At 34.0% G+C, this 22444-nt stretch overlaps 1 protein-coding gene and 2 long non-coding RNA genes across 4 annotated transcripts; 1 reads left to right on the plus strand and 2 right to left on the minus strand.

The window, feature by feature from the left end:
• Nucleotides 1–2777: 2777 nt before the first annotated feature.
• On the minus strand, nt 2778–13412 carry LOC130054024 (uncharacterized). 2 transcript variants are annotated; one of them, XM_056162145.1, is made up of 5 exons: nt 13304–13412; nt 11557–11810; nt 7736–7777; nt 7345–7446; nt 2778–7224 (listed from the first exon to the last, which is right to left on the minus strand). In XM_056162145.1, the coding sequence occupies exons 2-5, from the start codon at nt 11801–11803 to the stop codon at nt 7181–7183; spliced, it is 435 nt and encodes a 144-aa protein (XP_056018120.1). In that variant the 5' UTR covers nt 11804–11810; nt 13304–13412; the 3' UTR covers nt 2778–7180. The 2 variants fall into 2 exon arrangements, with proteins under 2 accessions (XP_056018120.1, XP_056018119.1); XM_056162144.1 differs by lacking the exon at nt 13304–13412 and adding an exon at nt 13035–13243.
• Nucleotides 13413–14545: 1133 nt separating this feature from the next.
• On the minus strand, nt 14546–17216 carry LOC130054025 (uncharacterized). Its single transcript, XR_008802279.1, has 2 exons — nt 15371–17216; nt 14546–14626 (listed from the first exon to the last, which is right to left on the minus strand). It is a non-coding gene; the product is annotated as an uncharacterized LOC130054025 (long non-coding RNA).
• Nucleotides 17217–17648: 432 nt separating this feature from the next.
• LOC130054026 (uncharacterized) lies at nt 17649–20326 on the plus strand. Its single transcript, XR_008802280.1, has 2 exons — nt 17649–19498; nt 20243–20326. It is a non-coding gene; the product is annotated as an uncharacterized LOC130054026 (long non-coding RNA).
• Nucleotides 20327–22444: the final 2118 nt, after the last annotated feature.

Below are 22444 nucleotides of genomic sequence, written 5' to 3' on the forward strand. Positions count from 1 at the left end.
CTGAGTCCAAGGGCCATAACTAAGTGAAAAATCAACGGACCGAGACGAAATTCGAACTTGATCTGTAATTTGTTATGGCAAAGCAAATTACCAAAATATCAAATGAATATCTGCAAGAACAGAGAGAAAAGAAAGTGAGGAAAACTGATTTGACGGAGTGGGTGCACACCTAAAGACTTCGTCGATAGGGGACTAAAATGCCGATTGAGTATACTCGACTAGTTTCTTTAATTTTTCAAAAGTGTTTCCTTTTATTGGTAATCTGAAAATTGACATTCAACGCACATATTTTCTATTCTCTTGAAGAATTCAACAACAACAAAACTAGTCGAATATACTCAATCGGCTTTGTAATATTTTTATTATACTACTACTTGTGTAGATTTTTTTTTATCAATTTCCGGATTATATGCACACACACACACACACAGAGAGAGAGAGAGAGAGAGAGAGAGAGAGAGAGAGAGAGAGAATCTACACATACAGGAGTGCTGTCCAAGTAGTTTGTATAATACTGTGGCGTTATGAAATCCCAAGTCTAAATGAGTTTAACTTAGATAAAATGATGAAATTGCTTGTCGTAATAGAAGACTAAATGGGGCGGTCCTTCGGATGAGACCGCAAAAACCGAGACCCCGTGTCGCGGCAGGTGTGGCACGGTAAAGATCCCTCCCTGCTCAAAGGCCGTAAGCGCCGAGCATAGGCCTAAATTTTGCAGCCCTTCACCGTCATGGTGACGTCTTCATGTGAGTGCCGGAAAGATTTTTGAGTGGAACGTTAAACAATATACAAACAATCTTTGGAAAGTGTGGGTATAAAATGGGATAAAATGGCTGTTTCAGTTTCTTTAAATGTCGAAAAATGTTTGAGAAAAACCCATTCCAATTAAAATTCGATCTTTTGATCCGCTCATGTATATATCGCTACACAATATACACAAGCGGACCAAAGGATATAATTTTTATTAGATTGTGAAAAATCCCAGGAAACGACCCCCAATCTTAGATGCATTTTGGAGGACAGTCTCTTGATTTGGATCCGGCATGTTATCGCTTTGTGTGATGATCGAGTTAGTTCAGGTGTAAAGCAAGGAAATGAACCTGTCCTGTACCATATTTACAGGGTATATCTGAGAGTCTACATTTGATCAACTTGTTTATAGAATCACTGGCACAAATTAAAGGGACATGGACACGATTGAGCTGAAAATCTTATCCCCCCCCCCCTTTTTTTTTTTATTGCTTACATGCAGTGCAAAACTAAAGTATTTCTAACATATGCTCCTTTGCGTTTTTACTGTAAAATTAGTCGGAATCGGACAACCATCCCAATAAGGTCAATATGTACTAAATTCTACCAGATCCAAACTTACTCTCTCCTTGGCCCCTTAGATAGTAGTATAAAATGATCTGTAACATATATACGATTGTATTATTTACTATTCAATGACCCTTAATAATACTACATATAAAATTTGCTGTTTTAGTTATTTGATTTAGGAACATTAAAAAAATTCCTGATTGGGATATTTTAGCGTTTGGTTATATTTTACGTCTTACATTTGACGCGGCCGAGGTATGGTTGGGGCTATACAAACACTGGAACCACTAAGCCGTTTTTCTGTTACTGAATTATACTTATAGTAATCGCTTTATATGAACATGCAGTCTTTGACAATACATTGATATTTTGTAATGCTTTCTTAACTAGCCAGTCTTTGACAATACATAGACATTTTGTAATGGTTTCTTAACTAGCCAGTCCTTGACAATACATTGATATTTTGTAATGCTTTCTTAACTAGCCAGTCTTTGACAATACATTGATATTTTGTAATGCTTTCTTAACTAGCCAATCTTTGACAATACATTGACATTTTGTAATGCTTTCTTAACTAGCCAGTCCTTGACAATACATTGGTATTTTGTAATGCTTTCTTAACTAGCCAATCTTTGATATTTTGTAATGCTTTCTTAACTAGCCAGTCCTTGACAATACATTGATATTTTGTAATGCTTTCATTGATATTTTGTAATGCTTTCTTAACTAGCCAGTCTTTGACAATACATTGATATTTTGTAATGCTTTCTTAACTAGCCAGTCTTTGGTATTTTGTAATGCTTTCTTAACTAGCCAGTCTTTGACAATACATTGATATTTTGTAATGCTTTCTTAACTAGCCAGTCTTTGATATTTTGTAATGCTTTCTTAACTAGCCAGTCTTTGACAATACATTGATATTTTGTAATGCTTTCTTAACTAGCCAGTCTTTGATATTTTGTAATGCTTTCAATGTATTGTCAAAGACTGGCTATAGTTAAGAAAACATTTATGTTTTCTTAACTATAGCCAGTCTTTGACAATACATTGATATTTTGTAATGCTTTCTTAACTAGCCAGTCTTTGACAATACATTGATATTTTGTAATGCTTTCTTAACTAGCCAGTCTTTGACAATACATTGATATTTTGTAATGCTTTCTTGACTAGCCAGTCTTTGACAATACATTGATATTTTGTAATGCTTTCTTAACTAGCCAGTCTTTGACAATACATTGATATTTTGTAATGCTTTCTTAACTAGCCAGTCTTTGACAATACATTGATATTTTGTAATGCTTTCTTAACTATAGCCAGTCTTTGACAATACACTGATATTTTGTAATGCTTTCTTAACTAGCCAGTCTTTGGTATTTTGTAATGCTTTCTTAACTAGCCAGTCTTTGACAATACATTGATATTTTGTAATGCTTTCTTAACTAGCCATATAGTGTACAGTAAGTAAGTAAGTAAGTAATTTTATTTATTATAGTGGCATGTGTACATATATTCATACATCCAATTTTATCACAATATACAAATCAATAAACACCCGGCCCGTCGGGCCTATATGCCACTTTAAACGTTGATATAATAATATATAATGCAAATAATTGCGCATAATAACATTTTCTATAATTATATATACATACATGTGTATACATGTATAATAAGTATATAATGTATAAATAGCTCAGTTGTTGATTTTTCCAAATATAATAGATTGTCTAAGAGAAAAGGAGGAGTACAAGTATTTTGCTAATTGTCTTGGGTAGTTTGTTATTAACATTCGAAGAACCTCTACATCTGACATTGACATTTGATCAAATCCCGTGTTTTCAAACAAAGTTGTTCTAAGTTTAGAATACAGTGGACAATAGAGTAAAAAATGAATTTCGTCTTCCACACAATTTAATGAACACAATAAGCATATTCTTTCAACAGCAGGTTCCCCATAATATCTTCCCGTCTCTATTCTTAAAGGTAAAATACCACATCTAAACTGCGACATAATTGACCTAAAGTATTTTGGAATATCCAATGTTACATAATTTTCTCGACCAAAGGTTGATTTTAAAGACACATAAGTTCGTAATTTAGGTACTTTAAATACTTCATTTTTCCAGATATTTGAGTAATAGTAATGCATATTTGTTTGAAGAACATTCATGTCTATTAACAATTTTGAGTCAAAATAACTTTCCAGTTCCAAATTTTGCAAAATTTCTTTCAGAGCACTACACCAGTTGTTTCTACATATATCATAATCCATTTCAAACACTTTTCTAGTAATGCGTTCACTGTCAAATAACAATACTCTATTCCAAAATCTTATCATATTAATCCATCGACGATATTGACTGGGTATCCACCCCGTATCTCCATAGATTGCCAATAAAGGCGCAAAACGATGTACTCCCAAAAAATATCTAATGGCTAGATTTTGAACATTATCTATTGACTGCAATTTTTTGAACCCCCAAACACTGGACGAATAGTCTAATATAGGTAAAACGCAAGAGTAAAATAATTTTTCGTAAGCAGTGAATCCAAATTCTTTATTATTGTGTATTGTAGAAATAATTTTTCCAAGTGCCCGTCCTCCAGCTTTAGCAAGATTTTCTGCATTTTTTGTAAAATTTCCAGTGTAAGTAAATATGATTCCAAGATATTTATAGCTATCTACTATTTCTAATGTATTTGTTCCAATAGTGAATTCAAACTCTGTTCCTTTTGTTCTAGTTTTACGAAAGTGCATACATTTGGATTTTTCAGTATTTATAAGGACTCTCCAACGCCTGCACCAGTTGTGCAGTTTTTGTAACATACATTGTAATTCTTCCAGTGTCTTAGCTATTAAGGCTATATCGTCTGCATATAATAAAACGGACAGCTTTTCATCTGCGATATTTACACCCACATCCAAAGAGTTTATTTCATGAACAAGGTCATTTGCAAAAATCGAAAATAGAGTTGGAGATAAGTTATCCCCCTGTTTAACACAGTTTTACAGCTAAACCAGTTTGTAAGTTTTCCATTTACTCGAACGCATGACTCTGAACTTTGGTAAATATTCTTGATCGAGTTATACATTTTACCATTTACATCATTCAACAGAAGTTTATACAGCATCATGTCTCTATCTACAAAATCAAAACACTTCTTTAGATCAATAAATGCAACATACAGATTTTTATTATTCTGAATTAGACTGTTCAAAGTAAATACGTGATCTTCACAGGATCTCCCTCTTCTAAAACCATTTTGTTCATCTGCCAAAATATCATTATTCTCCAAGTAAGTAACAAGCCTTTTATTAATAAATGCACTATAAAGCTTACTGATACAGGATAGGAGACTGATACCTCGGTAATTCATTGGCAGGCGTTTGTCCGAGGAGGAATCCTTAAGAATAGGACATATGATAGCTTTCCTCCAGATGGAAGGGATGATACTTGAATCAAATATAAGTTGAAAGAGATTACGTAATGTTTTAATTATCATTGGGAATTTTAGAACACTATATGGAATTTCATCATACCCACTAGCAGATTTAGATTTAGAGTGCAGTACAATATCAGAAATTTCTTCCAGCGATATATCATAATTTAATTCTTCATTGCAGATGAATGATTGAAGTTTCATATTATTTTCCAACCTTGTTTTTTCTAGCCTTGAACTATCGTAATGATCTTGAAAAAAATCAGTATTCACGCTACCGTTATACAAATTTTGGAAATCAATTTGCCATCTATTTAAAACTTCTCGTTCATTAGTAATGATATTTCCATCTGTATCTGTGACCTCCATTGGAATATATATTGTATTTCTTGGTCCAAGCTTTTTAATTTTATTCCAAAATTCATTTGGGTTTGATGAACTCATATTCTCAATGTCTCTAGCTACAGTTTTCTTGTAAGAGCGTTCGGTGCGCCTAAGCGCCTTGTCAAAAATATCCCGTGCTTCAATGTATTCTCGTCTTAGGGCCGATTTAACATCTTGTTTACCTTTATATTTCACAAAAATATTTTCTTTTTCTCGTGTATTGTTCCATAAATCACGTAATTCATCATTCCAAAAAGGCTTTTTATTTTTCAGACGTTTACTTGAGTTTTTGTGTACAATCTTTGGGATAGTTTCCATTTCTTTTAAAATTATTTTACATAAATTGTCATAAATGCCATCTACATTTTCCTGCGATTTTCTGCTTTTTTCAATTTGATCTATTGCTATTAATAAACCAGTTCTAGTCAATTCATTGGACATAAAATCAAGTGGGACCCTATTCAGATTAAATCGTGGTTTAGTGCTTTCGACCTTTTCAGATTCATGTATTAAGCCATATTCAGTAACACTGAAATCACAAGTAATAGCCGAGTGATCCGGGAGTTTTGATTTCATACCTAAGAAATCATGAAACTTGAAATCATCTACAATAGACTGTACTGTAAACACATTAAAATTTGTAACATATCTAAATATATCTACAGGTATACATATATAGTCAACTACAGATTTACCTTTTCGTGAAATACACGTAAAATTGTCATCTGGAAATCTGCCATTCAGAACACAAAAGTTTGTTTCATTGAGAAACTCAATAAATTCATGACCATGCTGGTTTATAGTGTTGTCTATAGGTTTACGAGTGGTAATTTCATCAACATCTTGTATTACCTCTTGTAGGTTGCCTATTCTACAATTCATGTCACCCAATAAAAAAATACCATTATTTTCATTGTGCAAATAAATCTGGGACAACAGATGTGCAAAAAAACCCTGAGCATCCCGTCCTCTGTTTGAATATTCTGGTGGGAGGTAACAAGTAAATACAATGAATTCAAAATCAGAGTTGTGTTTAGTAAACTTAATTCCTAAAATGCCATCATAACATTTGTCGATCACAGAAATACTAAAAAGTTCAGTTAACCAGATTTTTACAAGAATTCATGTATCAATTCTTGTCTATTTGGATACAATGTACATGTATACTCATATGCATATATAAAAACTATGACATTAACTCTGCGAGGTTTATAGACACCAAACTTTCGGAAAATAGCCATTAAACAGGAAACAAGCTTCATTTGGAATCCATTTAAATCATCTGCTACAGCTCAGTATACAGTAAATGTTCCTTACTCCAGCGGCGGATCAAGAATATTTTCAGAGTGGTGTAACCCGAGTTTGAACAATTTCTGCAACAGAATGGGGGTGCGGTGGGGGTGTGGGGTGTGGAGACCATAAAGTGGCAAATTGACCGTTTTAAAAAAAACGGTCGACTGCTCGTATGATTTATTATTCAAAACGTCATGTTATTGTCCGAGGTAAGAAGCGTGCCTTGAAAATGTGGTGTTTCCTATTCTCTTGATATTGACTTCCGTTATAGGACAAAATACCATGATGAATATACATTAATTACAGTTTTGATTATGAATATATACTATAGTCAATTATAGAAATACATTCTTTTTACTCGTGCGGGCATCATCTTTAAATACACCTAGCAATAAATGTCCGTGCAGGTTGTTTATTTTACGTTTACATGGAATTGAATCATTCTCTTTCGTTTGTCTTTCACTAAAATAAGTAATATATAGCAAACTCTATAATTTGATACCACAGAAAACACCTCTTTTATTAGGAATTTTAATTTTCATCAATTTGTCCACTTTCGTCAGAAGTTCACATCAAATTAGCGGGCGCTTAGAAAGCATATTATTTCCCCCTGAAGTCATTTTAGCAGAGAAAAAGAATCTGTATTCGTTTTGTCAAGTTTTACTTAAACATCATTAAAATTCGTTAATAACGTTTAGAGGACAGTTTCCTGCAGCTTCGTTGATGTAGACAAGGTGTAAATTTACGACTGAAGAGCTTTTTCCGAATCTGTCATATCTGTGGTTTCTACAAAAAATTATAATGTTGGGTAAGTAGCGTGAAAAATTGCAATAACATTGACAATTAATATACATGAACTTATTTCAAATTTGTGATTCGGTATATTATAGATAATGTTATACTTGCCTAAACCTTTGTAGTATTCCTGCGATGCAATGCTTAAGTAAGCACTGTCCTTTTCGGGACTTCTATCCGTTTCTTGGCAAACCAGTTGTTCTTCATGTTGGCCTAAAAAGAAGGAAAAACTATAGGTACACTACTGGTGTGATGAAAATACATGCATATAACTTCACCAATTTCTTGACGTCATATTCAGAAATATAAATCGATTGGGAATATTAATTTTTCATCTTCGTTTCACAATATTTCAAAATGGAAATTACTCAAATTAAATGTAACCAAAGACAGTTAAAAATTTGGGGCCCTATCTGGCTGTCCTTTAAATAAACTACCTCGCGGCATCTCAAGTATGCGAGGGACAGAATTTTACTGCAAGACTTTGTATAAAAATTCTTACGAGCTCTTCCTCTTTTTTCTCTGAGGACGTTGGAATCTTGATCTGCAGTAGAAAAGTTGTATACTATTAACTAGAAGGAACTCTTTCAGTGAACTAAAGCGTACGTCTTCCCTTCATTATGAAAGCTTATTGGTTGATTGATTGGTTACGTTTTACGCCACTTTGGGAATATTTCAGCCATTTTACAGCGGTTAACTAATTTGTGTTTGTGAGTTTTTTAGTTTCCCTGATGACCCCCAGTGAGCCTACTCTTTTTCGAAAATCAGGGAAAAGATCTTTTGCGTGCCAAGGGGTTGTGATCCTTGACACGGGGCACACGTTAACGTCCCATCCGACGGAGATAAAAGTAAAAAAAAAATACATACACAGATAAAAAAAAATACAGCTTATTGGTATCGTTTAATGAACAAGGTAGGTTTGTGAAATACCACAAGTCCAAACGCGGCCTATACCTAATATAATGAATTAAGCATTTGACCTTAACCCTTCATTTTATATTTGCATTTCAGAATTTGCCATTTATGCAGAGACCTCCCAGTTGTAGGTGAGGTGAAGTGCCACAAATTTTGACCTACATGTATAGGCATGGTGCTAAGGCTGTAGCAGTCAGGGTTATACATGTATTTATAGTGTCACGAAGGGGAGACATAGTTATTGGTTCTACAAATTCATGCCTGTACAGAGGAGAAACATATTCTAAGTATGTCCTCAATAGCGAATTCGATCTTACAAATACATGTAGTTGATTGGTTGTACATGTATATTGTTAAATGTCCCACTCGAGAATTTTTCACTCACATTGCCGGTGAAGGGCTACAAAATTTTTGTCTTAGCTCGGCGCTAGTGGCTTTTGGGAAGGGAGGGTTTTTCTATCGTGCCACACCTGCTGTGACACAGGACCCCGGTTTTTGCGGTCTCATCCGAAGGACTACCCCATTTAGTCGCATCTTACGACAAGCAAGGGATACTGTACTAAATGAAGTGAATAACCATTTAAGAATGAACAACACTTCAACGCTATAATCATATAAATCGCTTATTGCTTGATTTAAACTCAAAATAGTTTGGCTACTTAATTCTTGTACATCTTTTATATTTATTTTCAAAAAATGTTTGTATCAAGACACAAGTTCCAATGTGATTCTATCATATATTTGAATAACTTATTTTTAACGATCTTTCGAATTCACGCAACATCTTTAAGGAAATTAACAAGAGACGTGCAACACCTTCTTTCGTAAACTATTGATACTGAAAAATGATTATATTTTCCATAAATAATCAATTATTTAGCATTTTAGAATTGTCAAGGACAAGATCTCCCATGTTGGCATTCTCTCTACTGTATGCCTATTATACAATGATTTTCCGGATATCCACAATTAATTTATACATAATTAAAAAGTAACAAGTAGCAGTTTTTTTAAACTGTTGACATCAAAAATTGGTCATTTAAAAAAGTTTTTAGGTATTTTCATTATTCTTTTTAATGAAATTCTGCCATTTTCTGATTTCGATATATACACTGTACAGGTACTTCTGTTTATATATGTCTGACATTTTTAACAAGAATACCGCAAACCACAGGCAATTGCATTGCTTGGGATCGAATTTACTATTAAAGAGTAAATTCGACCCCAACCGATGCAATTGCCTGTGCCGCAAACGGTACAATATACGCCCGTCGGACAGTGAAATTCAACCTGGAAGCATATTGTGCATTCTGAATTGATACAACACACATTCTGAATAGAAAAGCCTTAAAGTGGGCCATGGTGCACCAATCCATCTGACATGTGAACTGATTATGTATTAAATTTTCACTGAGATTGAGGTTGTGACAAAATGTTGGTGCAATATATATTTATGATGATAAAAAGTCCAGGAAACCATTTGATCTACTTTTAGCCCTAAAGTAGCCCATGGTGCACCAATTAAGTTGATATGTTTGAAATGTGAACTGATTATGTATTTCTCTGAAAGGGAGGTTGTGACTAAATTTCAGAGCAATACCTGTGACCATACCAAAAATAAATGGAAAACTGTTTGATCTACTTCTACCCCTTTAGTACTGTAGGTCGTAGTGCACCAATCCAGCTGAAATGTTAATTGCACTTGTCTTCCTCCAAGAGGAAGCCTTTGCCTAAATATCAGGGGCAATATCTGTATCCGTAATAAAAAAAATGTTCAGAAAACTGTCTGACCTATTTTTGGCTCAAAAGTAGGTCAAGGATGGACCAATCCAGCTGAAATGCAAACTGACCTTGTATTCCTCCGAATGGAAGCCTATGACTAAATATCAGGGCAATATCTGTATCCATAATAAAAAAAAAAAAAAAACACAGCCCGGAAAACTATTTGACCTACATGTACTTTTAGTCCTAATGTAGGTCACGGACGGACGGACCAATCCAGCTGAAATGCAATCTGATCTATTATTCCTCTAAAAGGAAGCTTATGTGTAAATTTCAGGGCAATATCTGTATCTGTAACGGAAAAAAAGTCCGGAAAACTGTTTGATCTACTTATAGCCCTAAAGTAGGTCATGGATGGACCAATCCAGCTGAAATGCAAACTCACTGTTACAATTCTTTAGGGAGATATTGTGACCAAATTTCAAAGTTGAACATGCATTCGTTACGAAAAAAAGTCCGGAAAACATGACCCGGGACGGACGGACGGACGGACGGACGACCAGCCAGCCAGCCGGACAGACAGCGCCATAACATAATACTGACTCTAATGACGGGCGTATGAAAAGGTGGCAGCATACATATTTGCTTTGATTTTTTATTAAAGGGACTGGTTCACGATTTTTGATAAAAATATTTTTCATTTTTGATGGTAAACATTAAAAATATATAACTCATTTAATATTGACGACCAAAATTTTTACTTTCTGAATGCATGAATAAAACAATATTTTAGCCTTAAATCTGTGTTTTGTAAACAAAGACTCGAGTCTTTTTATGTCTACAAACAAACAAGTGAAATATTGATTTTGTAATATAAAGCATCTTAATTTTGCATAGTCACAAATTTTAACTTTTAGATGACACATTTACCCCAAAAATGCTTGAAATGTGACAGATATAATAAACTTAAATCGATATCCATTTCTTTTGACAATTTCGTAAACAATAAGATACCGCAATCTTTGTTTACACACATGCCGCACATTATTTACAAAACAAATAATACACTCTCTAAAATGAGCTTCTGTGATAATGTATAACCTTAATTTTTATGTGAACTCTTTTAAACACATTTAGACAGTAGATTTTGATCATTAAAAGTGAAAAGGAAAATTTTGAGGAAAATCGTGAATCAGTTCCTTTAAATTAAACTATCAATAATATAATGTGGAAATTAATTCAGTTTTTCCACTTTGAACCATTAATACTGATAATTTACATAAAAATGGAGGTAACTTAAAAGGAACATACACTGTTGATTTTCATTCAGACGTTATGATGACGTAGTATTCCTCCTTAAACTTGCCGTGATATTGTATATGAATATAACCATTCAGCCTTACTTAGAAATATAAAAGCATTCGAGCTTACCATAATGTGTTGAATCATTAATAAAGCTTACCACGGCGAGATCTGAATCCCCACTCAAGCTTATACACTGTACATGTAACATTGTTACGCACTAATCCATGACCAGACTGGAGATTTCCCTGGGTTGCGTTTGTACTTCCGCTTATGTTATTGACCTTTTTGAGTTGAATTGAATTGTTTCAGCTAACCATGGAATGTATAGAATGAGCATTTAGACTGAACATTGGAATAAATAGAGCAATGATCCGAGCTTACCCTGACTGCATGTGCATGTATGCCTCACAGTCTCGTCTTGGTTTTTACAGTATGTTTCTGTTTTCTTCAGCTCAGTTCGCAGTCGTTTGGACTCCTGTTTGAACTTGTCTGCACATGATTTACAAACTTCGAATTGGTCTTGTTCTTGTGCGTTCTGTAATATGGCATTTGTTTTTCGTAAACGTTCCTTCAACCCCACGACTTCGTCCGTTCTTTCGTTCAATTCGTTTTGTAAATTTCTATCCATATTGTCCCTATAAGATTAGTGTTTATAATTAAGATATTTCACATCCATGATTACTGTATTTCAAACACTTTTAGTCAATATTGTTTGCAGTGTCATGAATAACGTCCTCTCACGTGTTTTTATTTTTACACACTCGTGGTACTCAAGGGTCAAAAGTATTTCCGCAAAATGGCCGACGTCATTTTCAAAACAAACGATGCGCATCGGAAAAAGATTATCTAAACAACCATATTTTGAGAATAGAAAAAAACCTTACCTTAATATTTTGTTATAGAACCATTTCCTCTCAAAACACGCCTAATTCTGGTTGGAATGGAGTTATATAACGATTTTATGTATGTGGGTTCAATCGACATCCATATTCGCTTCGCTTCTCTAACTAGGTGAATTGCTGTTCACGTGAAATTCATGTGGACATATTAACGTGAATTTCACGTGAATCACTTTTCACGTGAAATTCACATGAAATTTACGTGAATTTCACGTGAAAGGTTCATGTGAATTTCACGTGAACAGCATTTCACGTGAAATTCACGTGAGGCACATTTGCCTGTGTAACGCTATTACGTGGTGTGTATTTTTTACACACTGGCAACAACAATGTACATAACATTTTACTGAGGAAGTATAACTTTACTTCCGTAACTTGAATCATTGTCTTTGTCTTACCTTCTCAATAAACTTCTAATCACGTTTTACTCATTTCTTTTTTATTTTAATTATTAAAAGGGCATGGACACGATTTGAACTGAAATATAGATCGCTTAGATAGAAAATATCCTGGTTAAAACAAAATGAGATGCGACAAACTCTAGAAACTATTTAATTGTGTTCAGATTTAACTTGTAATATGAAAAATCTGCTTTAAACGAAACTTTTTAGTACATGTATATCTAACCTATGTACATGTAAACAAAAACATGGCACAAGCCTTGTTTACATAATAAAGAATGGTGAACTCTATCTCTATTCTAACTCGACAACTGTCATTCTTTCTGCTGACTATTAGAAATACCTTCATTAAACATTGTGAAATACCATCATTAAACATTGTAAACATTAAGATAGGAAAAATAGAAATTGAAAATTTTCAGCTCAAATCGTGTGCAGGTCGGAGTACGATGAAAGATCATCGATATCATCGCGATTTATAATGACCGCAACGAACATTACAATATAAACAATGAACATAAATGTGTGTCGTGTTAGCTTTAAACAGTGTGTTACTTACTTAGTTTCCGTCACTGTAAGACAAAACTATGGCAAAGCTGGGTCCAAATATCACAGAAAATAGTATTAATACAATTAATTTGATCTAGTAATTCACGGTGTTCTAGGTCCATAAAGATTTTGATAGATTTCCACGCTGGACACTATAATCCTGTCCGTACCCGCGCACACGGAGGACGTGGAGCTCGAGGAAGTTGGAGACTACAACAGCTTTTGTAAAACCACAAAAATGTAGATACCCCTTTCGAAAAGGAAGAACATTTAACTTACCTTTACAAATATACAAAATGATGTAATTCGGAAACACATCTACCATTGATTGGTTCCTAGTGTGTAATAGACTAGCACGAGTTGTATTTTTGCATATAAATATCCAAGTCCCAGTTTTCTTTTCTTTTTTGAAATAACTGAAAGGGGAATAAAAAGATATGTGAGTTAGTCTACATTGTTATATATCACTTGGTTAGCTTAGTTTCATTCTAGCACGACATATATAACAAATATAGAGATATGAAAACTTCACGAAGTGACTCCACCTTCGGAGCGTCTCAGCTGGTACCTCAACAGCTACAAACTGAGAGCGGGAAATGGTAGTCCAAGGGTTTATTATCTTACCTCAATACTCGTTACTTTATTATGACCATATGAGATATGGAATTAAGAACTTTCAGATCAGCGTAATTGCCTCCATAGGCTGACCTGACTCCCTTTTAGGGTTTATAGGGGTTGGCTTACATTGTTATCTATCTCTTGATCACCCTTGTTTCATTCGATAATCTCAAATTCAATAATTACCCGCATAGAAGCCTGAAAAGTTATTCCACCCTTGGGCATCCCCAGATGGTACCCAATGCACCCTGAAACTGAGGACGAGAATCCAAGGCTTCCCACATCTTGCCTCGATACTTGTTTCGTGGCCTGTTCAAAAATTTAGATCCTATTAACCTCTATGTATACGCTTTGAGATGCATAGTTCAAACGTGCCAATTAAACTGTTCAGGCGAGATAAAATGTTTAAAGAGTTATCAACGATCACAATTTACAATCTGTTTGTTAATAAATCTTAAAATTATCAATTTCGATCTATTATTTGCTAGTTTTCTGTCTGAGTACTTTCGGTGCTTTGATTTTCTTGCTTCTCCGGGCTGATTGGATAATAGTGGCTGTTAGCTTCAGCCTAGTAACAACTTTCGTCAAGGTACACAGGCAAATGTGCCTCACGTGAATTTCACGTGAAATTCACGTGAATTTCACGTGAAAATTTCTATGTGAAATTCACGTTAAAAGAGCATCAAATGTGAATTCACACGAAAAAAAATCACGTGAAATTCACATGAATTTCACGTGAAATTCACATAAAATTCACGTGAATTTCACGTGAAATTTTTAACATGAATTTCACATAAAATTCACGTGAATTTCACATAAACTTTATAACGTTAAATCATACATGGATATTTTGATACTCTGAATCTCGGGTTCAGATGAACACAAAAAGGAGTACAAATCTGCTTTCAATCTGCTGATAATTTAATTGATTGAATTTGTTTTTACATGGTTGTCTTCATTGTCTTTTTCTCTTTCTTTTAATCTCTGAAAAAGAAATATGTATGCATTAGAAGGACTGTTCAATATACAAAAGGAGTCATATTAAGCCTTATGTACACATACTGTACTATGAATGAAATTGCACGTAGATGTAGCAGAAACGAAGAAAAAAAAAGTTGCAAAATTATCAATAATTTGTGTTTGAAAGAAACATAACCTTTTATATATCATCATACAGAATAGAAAAGAATTATTATAATACAAGATACAGAAGGAAGTCATGGAATATGTTTTCAAATTGTCATGTTCTAATCCAGAGGCGATTTGAAAATGACTTTGCATTCCTCATTATCTAGATTAAATCTATATAAATGCATTGCTTAAAATGATAGCTGCAGAACTGTAGCTCTCTGAAAAAATATTTTGACATATCTCTGTTATGTCAAAATATTTTTTCAGAGAGCTACAGTTCTGCAGCTATTAAAATGAAACGATTGACATTGATAGAGCTTTCAAGCTTACATTCTTCTCATTTAAAATTATAGTTAAAGGGGGGAGCAACCAATATATATATATACATTTTATTGGCATTACGATATATATAACAATCGATGGACATTGTTACACATCCCCCCCTTCAACGTGCCTGATCTCGATGATGCCTCTATGAAGGTAATAAAGAACGTTACTTAGCACCCCTAATCAATATATAGATCAATTAAATTATAAAAATTATGTTCTGAATTACGATTACCATGTTCTCTGATGAATAAGGAAAGATTAACAAACCGTGTAGAGTTATGCGATTCTGCGACACGTCCCCGAAGTGACTTCCATATTTTCGCTGTCGTGCCTATTCGTTGACGTACCCCGTCTAAAGTAATTCTCATCAGTCTGAAATAAGCGGTTGCATTAGGAACTTTAGATCACATAAATGTAATAAGCCTAATGGCTTGAATTTACACTGAACATTTATAATTACAATGCTCAATCTCATCTTACCTGTAGAGTTTCTATGTACTTTCACATTCGCTGTCTTGCATACGTCAGACGCGTCAGACGGCTTACGCGAGTGTGACGTCACAGTCTTGTAAATATTACCGGAATCTGACTGTAGTGTAAAGCTTTATAGATATTTTTTAAAAGTTATCTAAATATGCATGGACAGTATGTTTTTCGCTTTCTTCCGAGTGCTAGAAATCTGTGTTTTCCTTTTGATTGACGATCTACAAATTCGGGATAGTGAATACGGCTATACGGCTGATAGAAAATTTTCATTTCTACATGCGTGTATCAGCAATTTCCAGTAGGTCTAACTTTATGCATACACCAGCTTCCAAGGTATCACACCGGTAATTATTCTCGATGTATCTAATAAGGAGGGGGGGGGGGGTAATTAAAATTGATGCCAAACTAACGACAGCGGAAAACAATATCATGGCATTTTTTCCCACCTGCACAATACTACCCTCAAATCACATGTATGTAAACAGCCCAAGTGCACCCCGACAAGTAGCCTGTTACTAACATCATAAAGCAGCGAGATAAAAAATTTAACTCATCTTCAGTAGTTTTACAAAACTGACCAAAACAACAATCTTTTGGAATGCATGGTTTTGAATATTCACCTGTTTCAATTTCTAAAGGGTGGGCAAATATTCTTAGCTATTTAAAACGTACTACTCTCACAAATGGAAATTTCAAATGGTCTTATTAGTTTTAATTCATAGTTCTTTCTGATTTTACTGTAAAATAGTAATTTTCCATGTTTAGAAAATTTCGTGGTTTTGAAGTTGCACATTCTAACTCTATCAATATAGTGATTCTTCAAGTAGTTGGAAAATATGCTTTCATTAATATCTATGATGATGGGAGATTTAATTTATATTTTAATTCTTAAGAGAAAAAATAACGGGAAATGAGAGAAATCAGGTGTGGAAAGTACATGTAATCATACTGCGTACAGAACTACAATGCAAGTTAATAATTTCGCAAATAAACGAGGAGAGGGAGGCGTCAGCAGGATCTACTTTATTGGTCGTTTGCCTACATTTTATAAATGTACTCTAATTTTTGAATTGCCTAATCTCCATATCGTTTTATATTTTACCTTAATTTTATTTATTTTTTCGCTTGAATATATTAAGAAGTCTGAATATTTCACTTTAATCGCTTTTCTTGTGAAAGTTTTAACGTGAATAGCTTTTCACGTGAAATTCGTGTGAAATTGTTCGTGTGAATTTCACATGAAGAAATTTCACGTGAAATTCGTGTGAATCTTTTCACGTGAAATTCACGTGAATCAACGTTCACATTATTTCCTTGCGAAAATCAAATCACATTAAAATTTTCGCAAGAAACTAATGTGAAAAGTGATATAATGCTTTTCACGTGAAATTCATGTGAAAAATTTAACGTGAATTTCATGTGAATTGCTGTTCACGTGAAATTCATGTGAATATTTTAACGTGAATTTCACGTGAAAAGTGATTCACGTGAAATTCATGTGGACATATTAACGTGAATTTCACGTGAATCACTTTTCACGTGAAATTCACATGAAATTTACGTGAATTTCACGTGAAAGGTTCATGTGAATTTCACGTGAACAGCATTTCACGTGAAATTCACGTGAGGCACATTTGCCTGTGTACTCAAAATAGATATATTCCAAACCATGGAACAAGTATGTTATCTAACTTTCCTTTCAGTAATTTTAATCTTGAAAAGAACACTGCATGGATTCCTTTTCGAAAGGAATATATATATATATATATATATATATATATATATATATATATATATATATATATGCATATGGTGTTTATATACACAGGCAAATGTGCCTCACGTGAATTTCACGTGAAATGCTGTGTACTCAAAATAGATATATTCCAAACCATGGAACAAGTATGTTATCTAACTTTCCTTTCAGTAATTTTAATCTTGAAAAGAACACTGCATGGATTCCTTTTCGAAAGGAATATATATATATATATATATATATATATATATATATATATATATATATATATATGCATATGGTGTTTATATACACAGGCAAATGTGCCTCACGTGAATTTCACGTGAAATGCTGTTCACGTGAAATTCACATGAACCTTTCACGTGAAATTCACGTAAATTTCATGTGAATTTCACGTGAAAAGTGATTCACGTGAAATTCACGTTAATATGTCCACATGAATTTCACGTGAATCACTTTTCACGTGAAATTCACGTTAAAATATTCACATGAATTTCACGTGAACAGCAATTCACATGAAATTCACGTTAAATTTTTCACATGAATTTCACGTGAAAAGCATTATATCACTTTTCACATTAGTTTCTTGCGAAAATTTTAATGTGATTTGATTTTCGCAAGGAAATAATGTGAACGTTGATTCACGTGAATTTCACGTGAAAAGATTCACACGAATTTCACGTGAAATTTCTTCATGTGAAATTCACACGAACAATTTCACACGAATTTCACGTGAAAAGCTATTCACGTTAAAACTTTCACAAGAAAAGCGATTAAAGTGAAATATTCAGACTTCTTAATATATTCAAGCGAAAAAATAAATAAAATTAAGGTAAAATATAAAACGATATGGAGATTAGGCAATTCAAAAATTAGAGTACATTTATAAAATGTAGGCAAACGACCAATAAAGTAGATCCTGCTGACGCCTCCCTCTCCTCGTTTATTTGCGAAATTATTAACTTGCATTGTAGTTCTGTACGCAGTATGATTACATGTACTTTCCACACCTGATTTCTCTCATTTCCCGTTATTTTTTCTCTTAAGAATTAAAATATAAATTAAATCTCCCATCATCATAGATATTAATGAAAGCATATTTTCCAACTACTTGAAGAATCACTATATTGATAGAGTTAGAATGTGCAACTTCAAAACCACGAAATTTTCTAAACATGGAAAATTACTATTTTACAGTAAAATCAGAAAGAACTATGAATTAAAACTAATAAGACCATTTGAAATTTCCATTTGTGAGAGTAGTACGTTTTAAATAGCTAAGAATATTTGCCCACCCTTTAGAAATTGAAACAGGTGAATATTCAAAACCATGCATTCCAAAAGATTGTTGTTTTGGTCAGTTTTGTAAAACTACTGAAGATGAGTTAAATTTTTTATCTCGCTGCTTTATGATGTTAGTAACAGGCTACTTGTCGGGGTGCACTTGGGCTGTTTACATACATGTGATTTGAGGGTAGTATTGTGCAGGTGGGAAAAAATGCCATGATATTGTTTTCCGCTGTCGTTAGTTTGGCATCAATTTTAATTACCCCCCCCCCCCTCCTTATTAGATACATCGAGAATAATTACCGGTGTGATACCTTGGAAGCTGGTGTATGCATAAAGTTAGACCTACTGGAAATTGCTGATACACGCATGTAGAAATGAAAATTTTCTATCAGCCGTATAGCCGTATTCACTATCCCGAATTTGTAGATCGTCAATCAAAAGGAAAACACAGATTTCTAGCACTCGGAAGAAAGCGAAAAACATACTGTCCATGCATATTTAGATAACTTTTAAAAAATATCTATAAAGCTTTACACTACAGTCAGATTCCGGTAATATTTACAAGACTGTGACGTCACACTCGCGTAAGCCGTCTGACGCGTCTGACGTATGCAAGACAGCGAATGTGAAAGTACATAGAAACTCTACAGGTAAGATGAGATTGAGCATTGTAATTATAAATGTTCAGTGTAAATTCAAGCCATTAGGCTTATTACATTTATGTGATCTAAAGTTCCTAATGCAACCGCTTATTTCAGACTGATGAGAATTACTTTAGACGGGGTACGTCAACGAATAGGCACGACAGCGAAAATATGGAAGTCACTTCGGGGACGTGTCGCAGAATCGCATAACTCTACACGGTTTGTTAATCTTTCCTTATTCATCAGAGAACATGGTAATCGTAATTCAGAACATAATTTTTATAATTTAATTGATCTATATATTGATTAGGGGTGCTAAGTAACGTTCTATATTACCTTCATAGAGGCATCATCGAGATCAGGCACGTTGAAGGGGGGGATGTGTAACAATGTCCATCGATTGTTATATATATCGTAATGCCAATAAAATGTATATATATATATTGGTTGCTCCCCCCTTTAACTATAGTTTTAAATGAGAAGAATGTAAGCTTGAAAGCTCTATCAATGTCAATCGTTTCATTTTAATAGCTGCAGAACTGTAGCTCTCTGAAAAAATATTTTGACATAACAGAGATATGTCAAAATATTTTTTCAGAGAGCTACAGTTCTGCAGCTATCATTTTAAGCAATGCATTTATATAGATTTAATCTAGATAATGAGGAATGCAAAGTCATTTTCAAATCGCCTCTGGATTAGAACATGACAATTTGAAAACATATTCCATGACTTCCTTCTGTATCTTGTATTATAATAATTCTTTTCTATTCTGTATGATGATATATAAAAGGTTATGTTTCTTTCAAACACAAATTATTGATAATTTTGCAACTTTTTTTTTCTTCGTTTCTGCTACATCTACGTGCAATTTCATTCATAGTACAGTATGTGTACATAAGGCTTAATATGACTCCTTTTGTATATTGAACAGTCCTTCTAATGCATACATATTTCTTTTTCAGAGATTAAAAGAAAGAGAAAAAGACAATGAAGACAACCATGTAAAAACAAATTCAATCAATTAAATTATCAGCAGATTGAAAGCAGATTTGTACTCCTTTTTGTGTTCATCTGAACCCGAGATTCAGAGTATCAAAATATCCATGTATGATTTAACGTTATAAAGTTTATGTGAAATTCACGTGAATTTTATGTGAAATTCATGTTAAAAATTTCACGTGAATTTTATGTGAATTTCACGTGAAATTCATGTGAATTTCACGTGATTTTTTTTCGTGTGAATTCACATTTGATGCTCTTTTAACGTGAATTTCACATAGAAATTTTCACGTGAAATTCACGTGAATTTCACGTGAAATTCACGTGAGGCACATTTGCCTGTGTAATGATGCTCGCAGTGATATATTACATACAAGTCAAAGGGAACAGATCACTAGACACCACTTTTGGATATGACTATGCTGGGATCAGAAAGCCTCGCTTAGCAAGCCCCTGTGTCAACGTTCAAAACACCTTTTTTAAATTGCCGACTTTACATATTCCACACTTTGTCATGTCAGTCATCAAAAATCATTAATTAGCAATTTATTGATCCAAACGTCCAACCAGAATACTCGAAGACCAAGTTTGTTTGCCATATTCTTTGATAAAAACATTGCATTGGAACATCAATAAACGGTATGTTAGTTTTAGTCCTGTTTTTAATTGACCACCGCCGCAGCGCGGAGAGAGACAAAGAAATGCCGGTGTCCGTCCCATTTGAAATTGTGGACGCAACTCCTCCAAAACCCCTCAACAGATTTTGTTCAAATTTTGTAGGATTGTTGGTCACCATGTGTAGTTGATCACATTCCGCCGTAATTTAGATTCGACCAATTTTACAGGAGTTATGGGACTTTGTTGAATTTATACATGCTACACTATAGGAACACTTCGTTGACGCAACTCCTCTGAAACCACTCAATGGATTTTATTCATATTTTGTGAGATTGTTAGAAACCATGTGTAGTTGATCATATTGTGCCACCATTTTGATTCGACAAATTTTATAGGAGTTATGGGACTTTGTTGAATTTGTACATGCTACACTATAGGAACACTTTGTTGACACAACTCTTCTGAAGCCGCTCAACGAACCTTGTGTAACAGGCTTCTCTTTCCCTTAAGTAATAACAGGAACACCTGTTTGGGTTCTCGACAAGACGTTTATTCAGGAGTTACCATGCAATGCACGAATTGTCCAATGATGAAACCCATTCTATGGGAATAGGCTCGAGTGAACAATATTTACAGATGACACCAAACTGGTCTGATCATTCAAGAGGAAAAATGTCGGTCTATGTCTAATTGTCAAAATATGTCAGATCTACTGAAATCAACTCTCTTCTTCAAAAACTAAATAAAGACTGACCACAAAGAACAGAACTCTTGGAGGGAAAATCTCCAAGACCAATCCAATTACATAAGACAAACTAAAACACCAATGAAATTAAAAGACACAAGGGACATTTGGCCAAAATATAATTATATACCCCAGGCCATTACACTGGGAAAGTGACCAAATTTTTATGCTTGACTGCATGTTTAAATTACATTACCTTGCCTAAGCATTTTATTCAATGAACCGATTCTTTATACATATACCCATCATATTATACAATATACATGTATAATATGAGTCTGTCACACTTGCTCTGTAGGATTGTTAGTCACCACGTGCAGTTCATCAAATTGCATCGCTATTTTGATTCGACAAATTTTACAGGAGATACGGGACTTTTGTGCTTCAACTTTTTTCGGCTACGTGTAGCATAGGTCTAAAGTGGTACTTCGTCTGCAGCTGGTGACGTCTCAATATGAGTAAAAAAAATTCTCGACGAAACGTGAAACAACCAAACAATCAATCATGGAAAATGCAAACAGCTTCCAAAGGGGTGGAATATCATGAGAAAGCATGACCCCGGGATCACGAACGCCGAATTATACTTAACTCAATTATGAGTTGAGCAAACTTTTTAATTCTGCGAAGATCGACCAACTCAGCAGAGTAACGAAACTCGGATTGTTTTAATGCCACAAGCGACCTTATCGAAACACACACATATATTTTGACTATGGATAACACCATTTACTTGATCAAGATGTAGCACTCACGTCGGGTGTGACCGGTCGACAGGGGGTGCCTACTCCTCCTAAGCACCTGG

This window comes from Ostrea edulis, chromosome 4 (genome assembly GCF_947568905.1).
Source record: "Ostrea edulis chromosome 4, xbOstEdul1.1, whole genome shotgun sequence".
Classification (NCBI taxonomy): domain Eukaryota; kingdom Metazoa; phylum Mollusca; class Bivalvia; order Ostreida; family Ostreidae; genus Ostrea; species Ostrea edulis.

Excerpts from the sequence above, each read along its gene's own strand:
- LOC130054024 (XM_056162145.1), bottom strand. The coding sequence starts at position 11,803 with ATGGATAGAAATTTACAAAACGAATTGAACGAAAGAACGGACGAAGTC. Across the intron at positions 7,778-11,556 it reads TACATGCACATGCAGTCAGG|ATCAAGATTCCAACGTCCTC; the intron begins GTAAGCTCGGAT and ends TTTCTACTGCAG. Across the intron at positions 7,225-7,344 it reads GGAATACTACAAAGGTTTAG|AAACCACAGATATGACAGAT; the intron begins GCAAGTATAACA and ends AATTTTTTGTAG.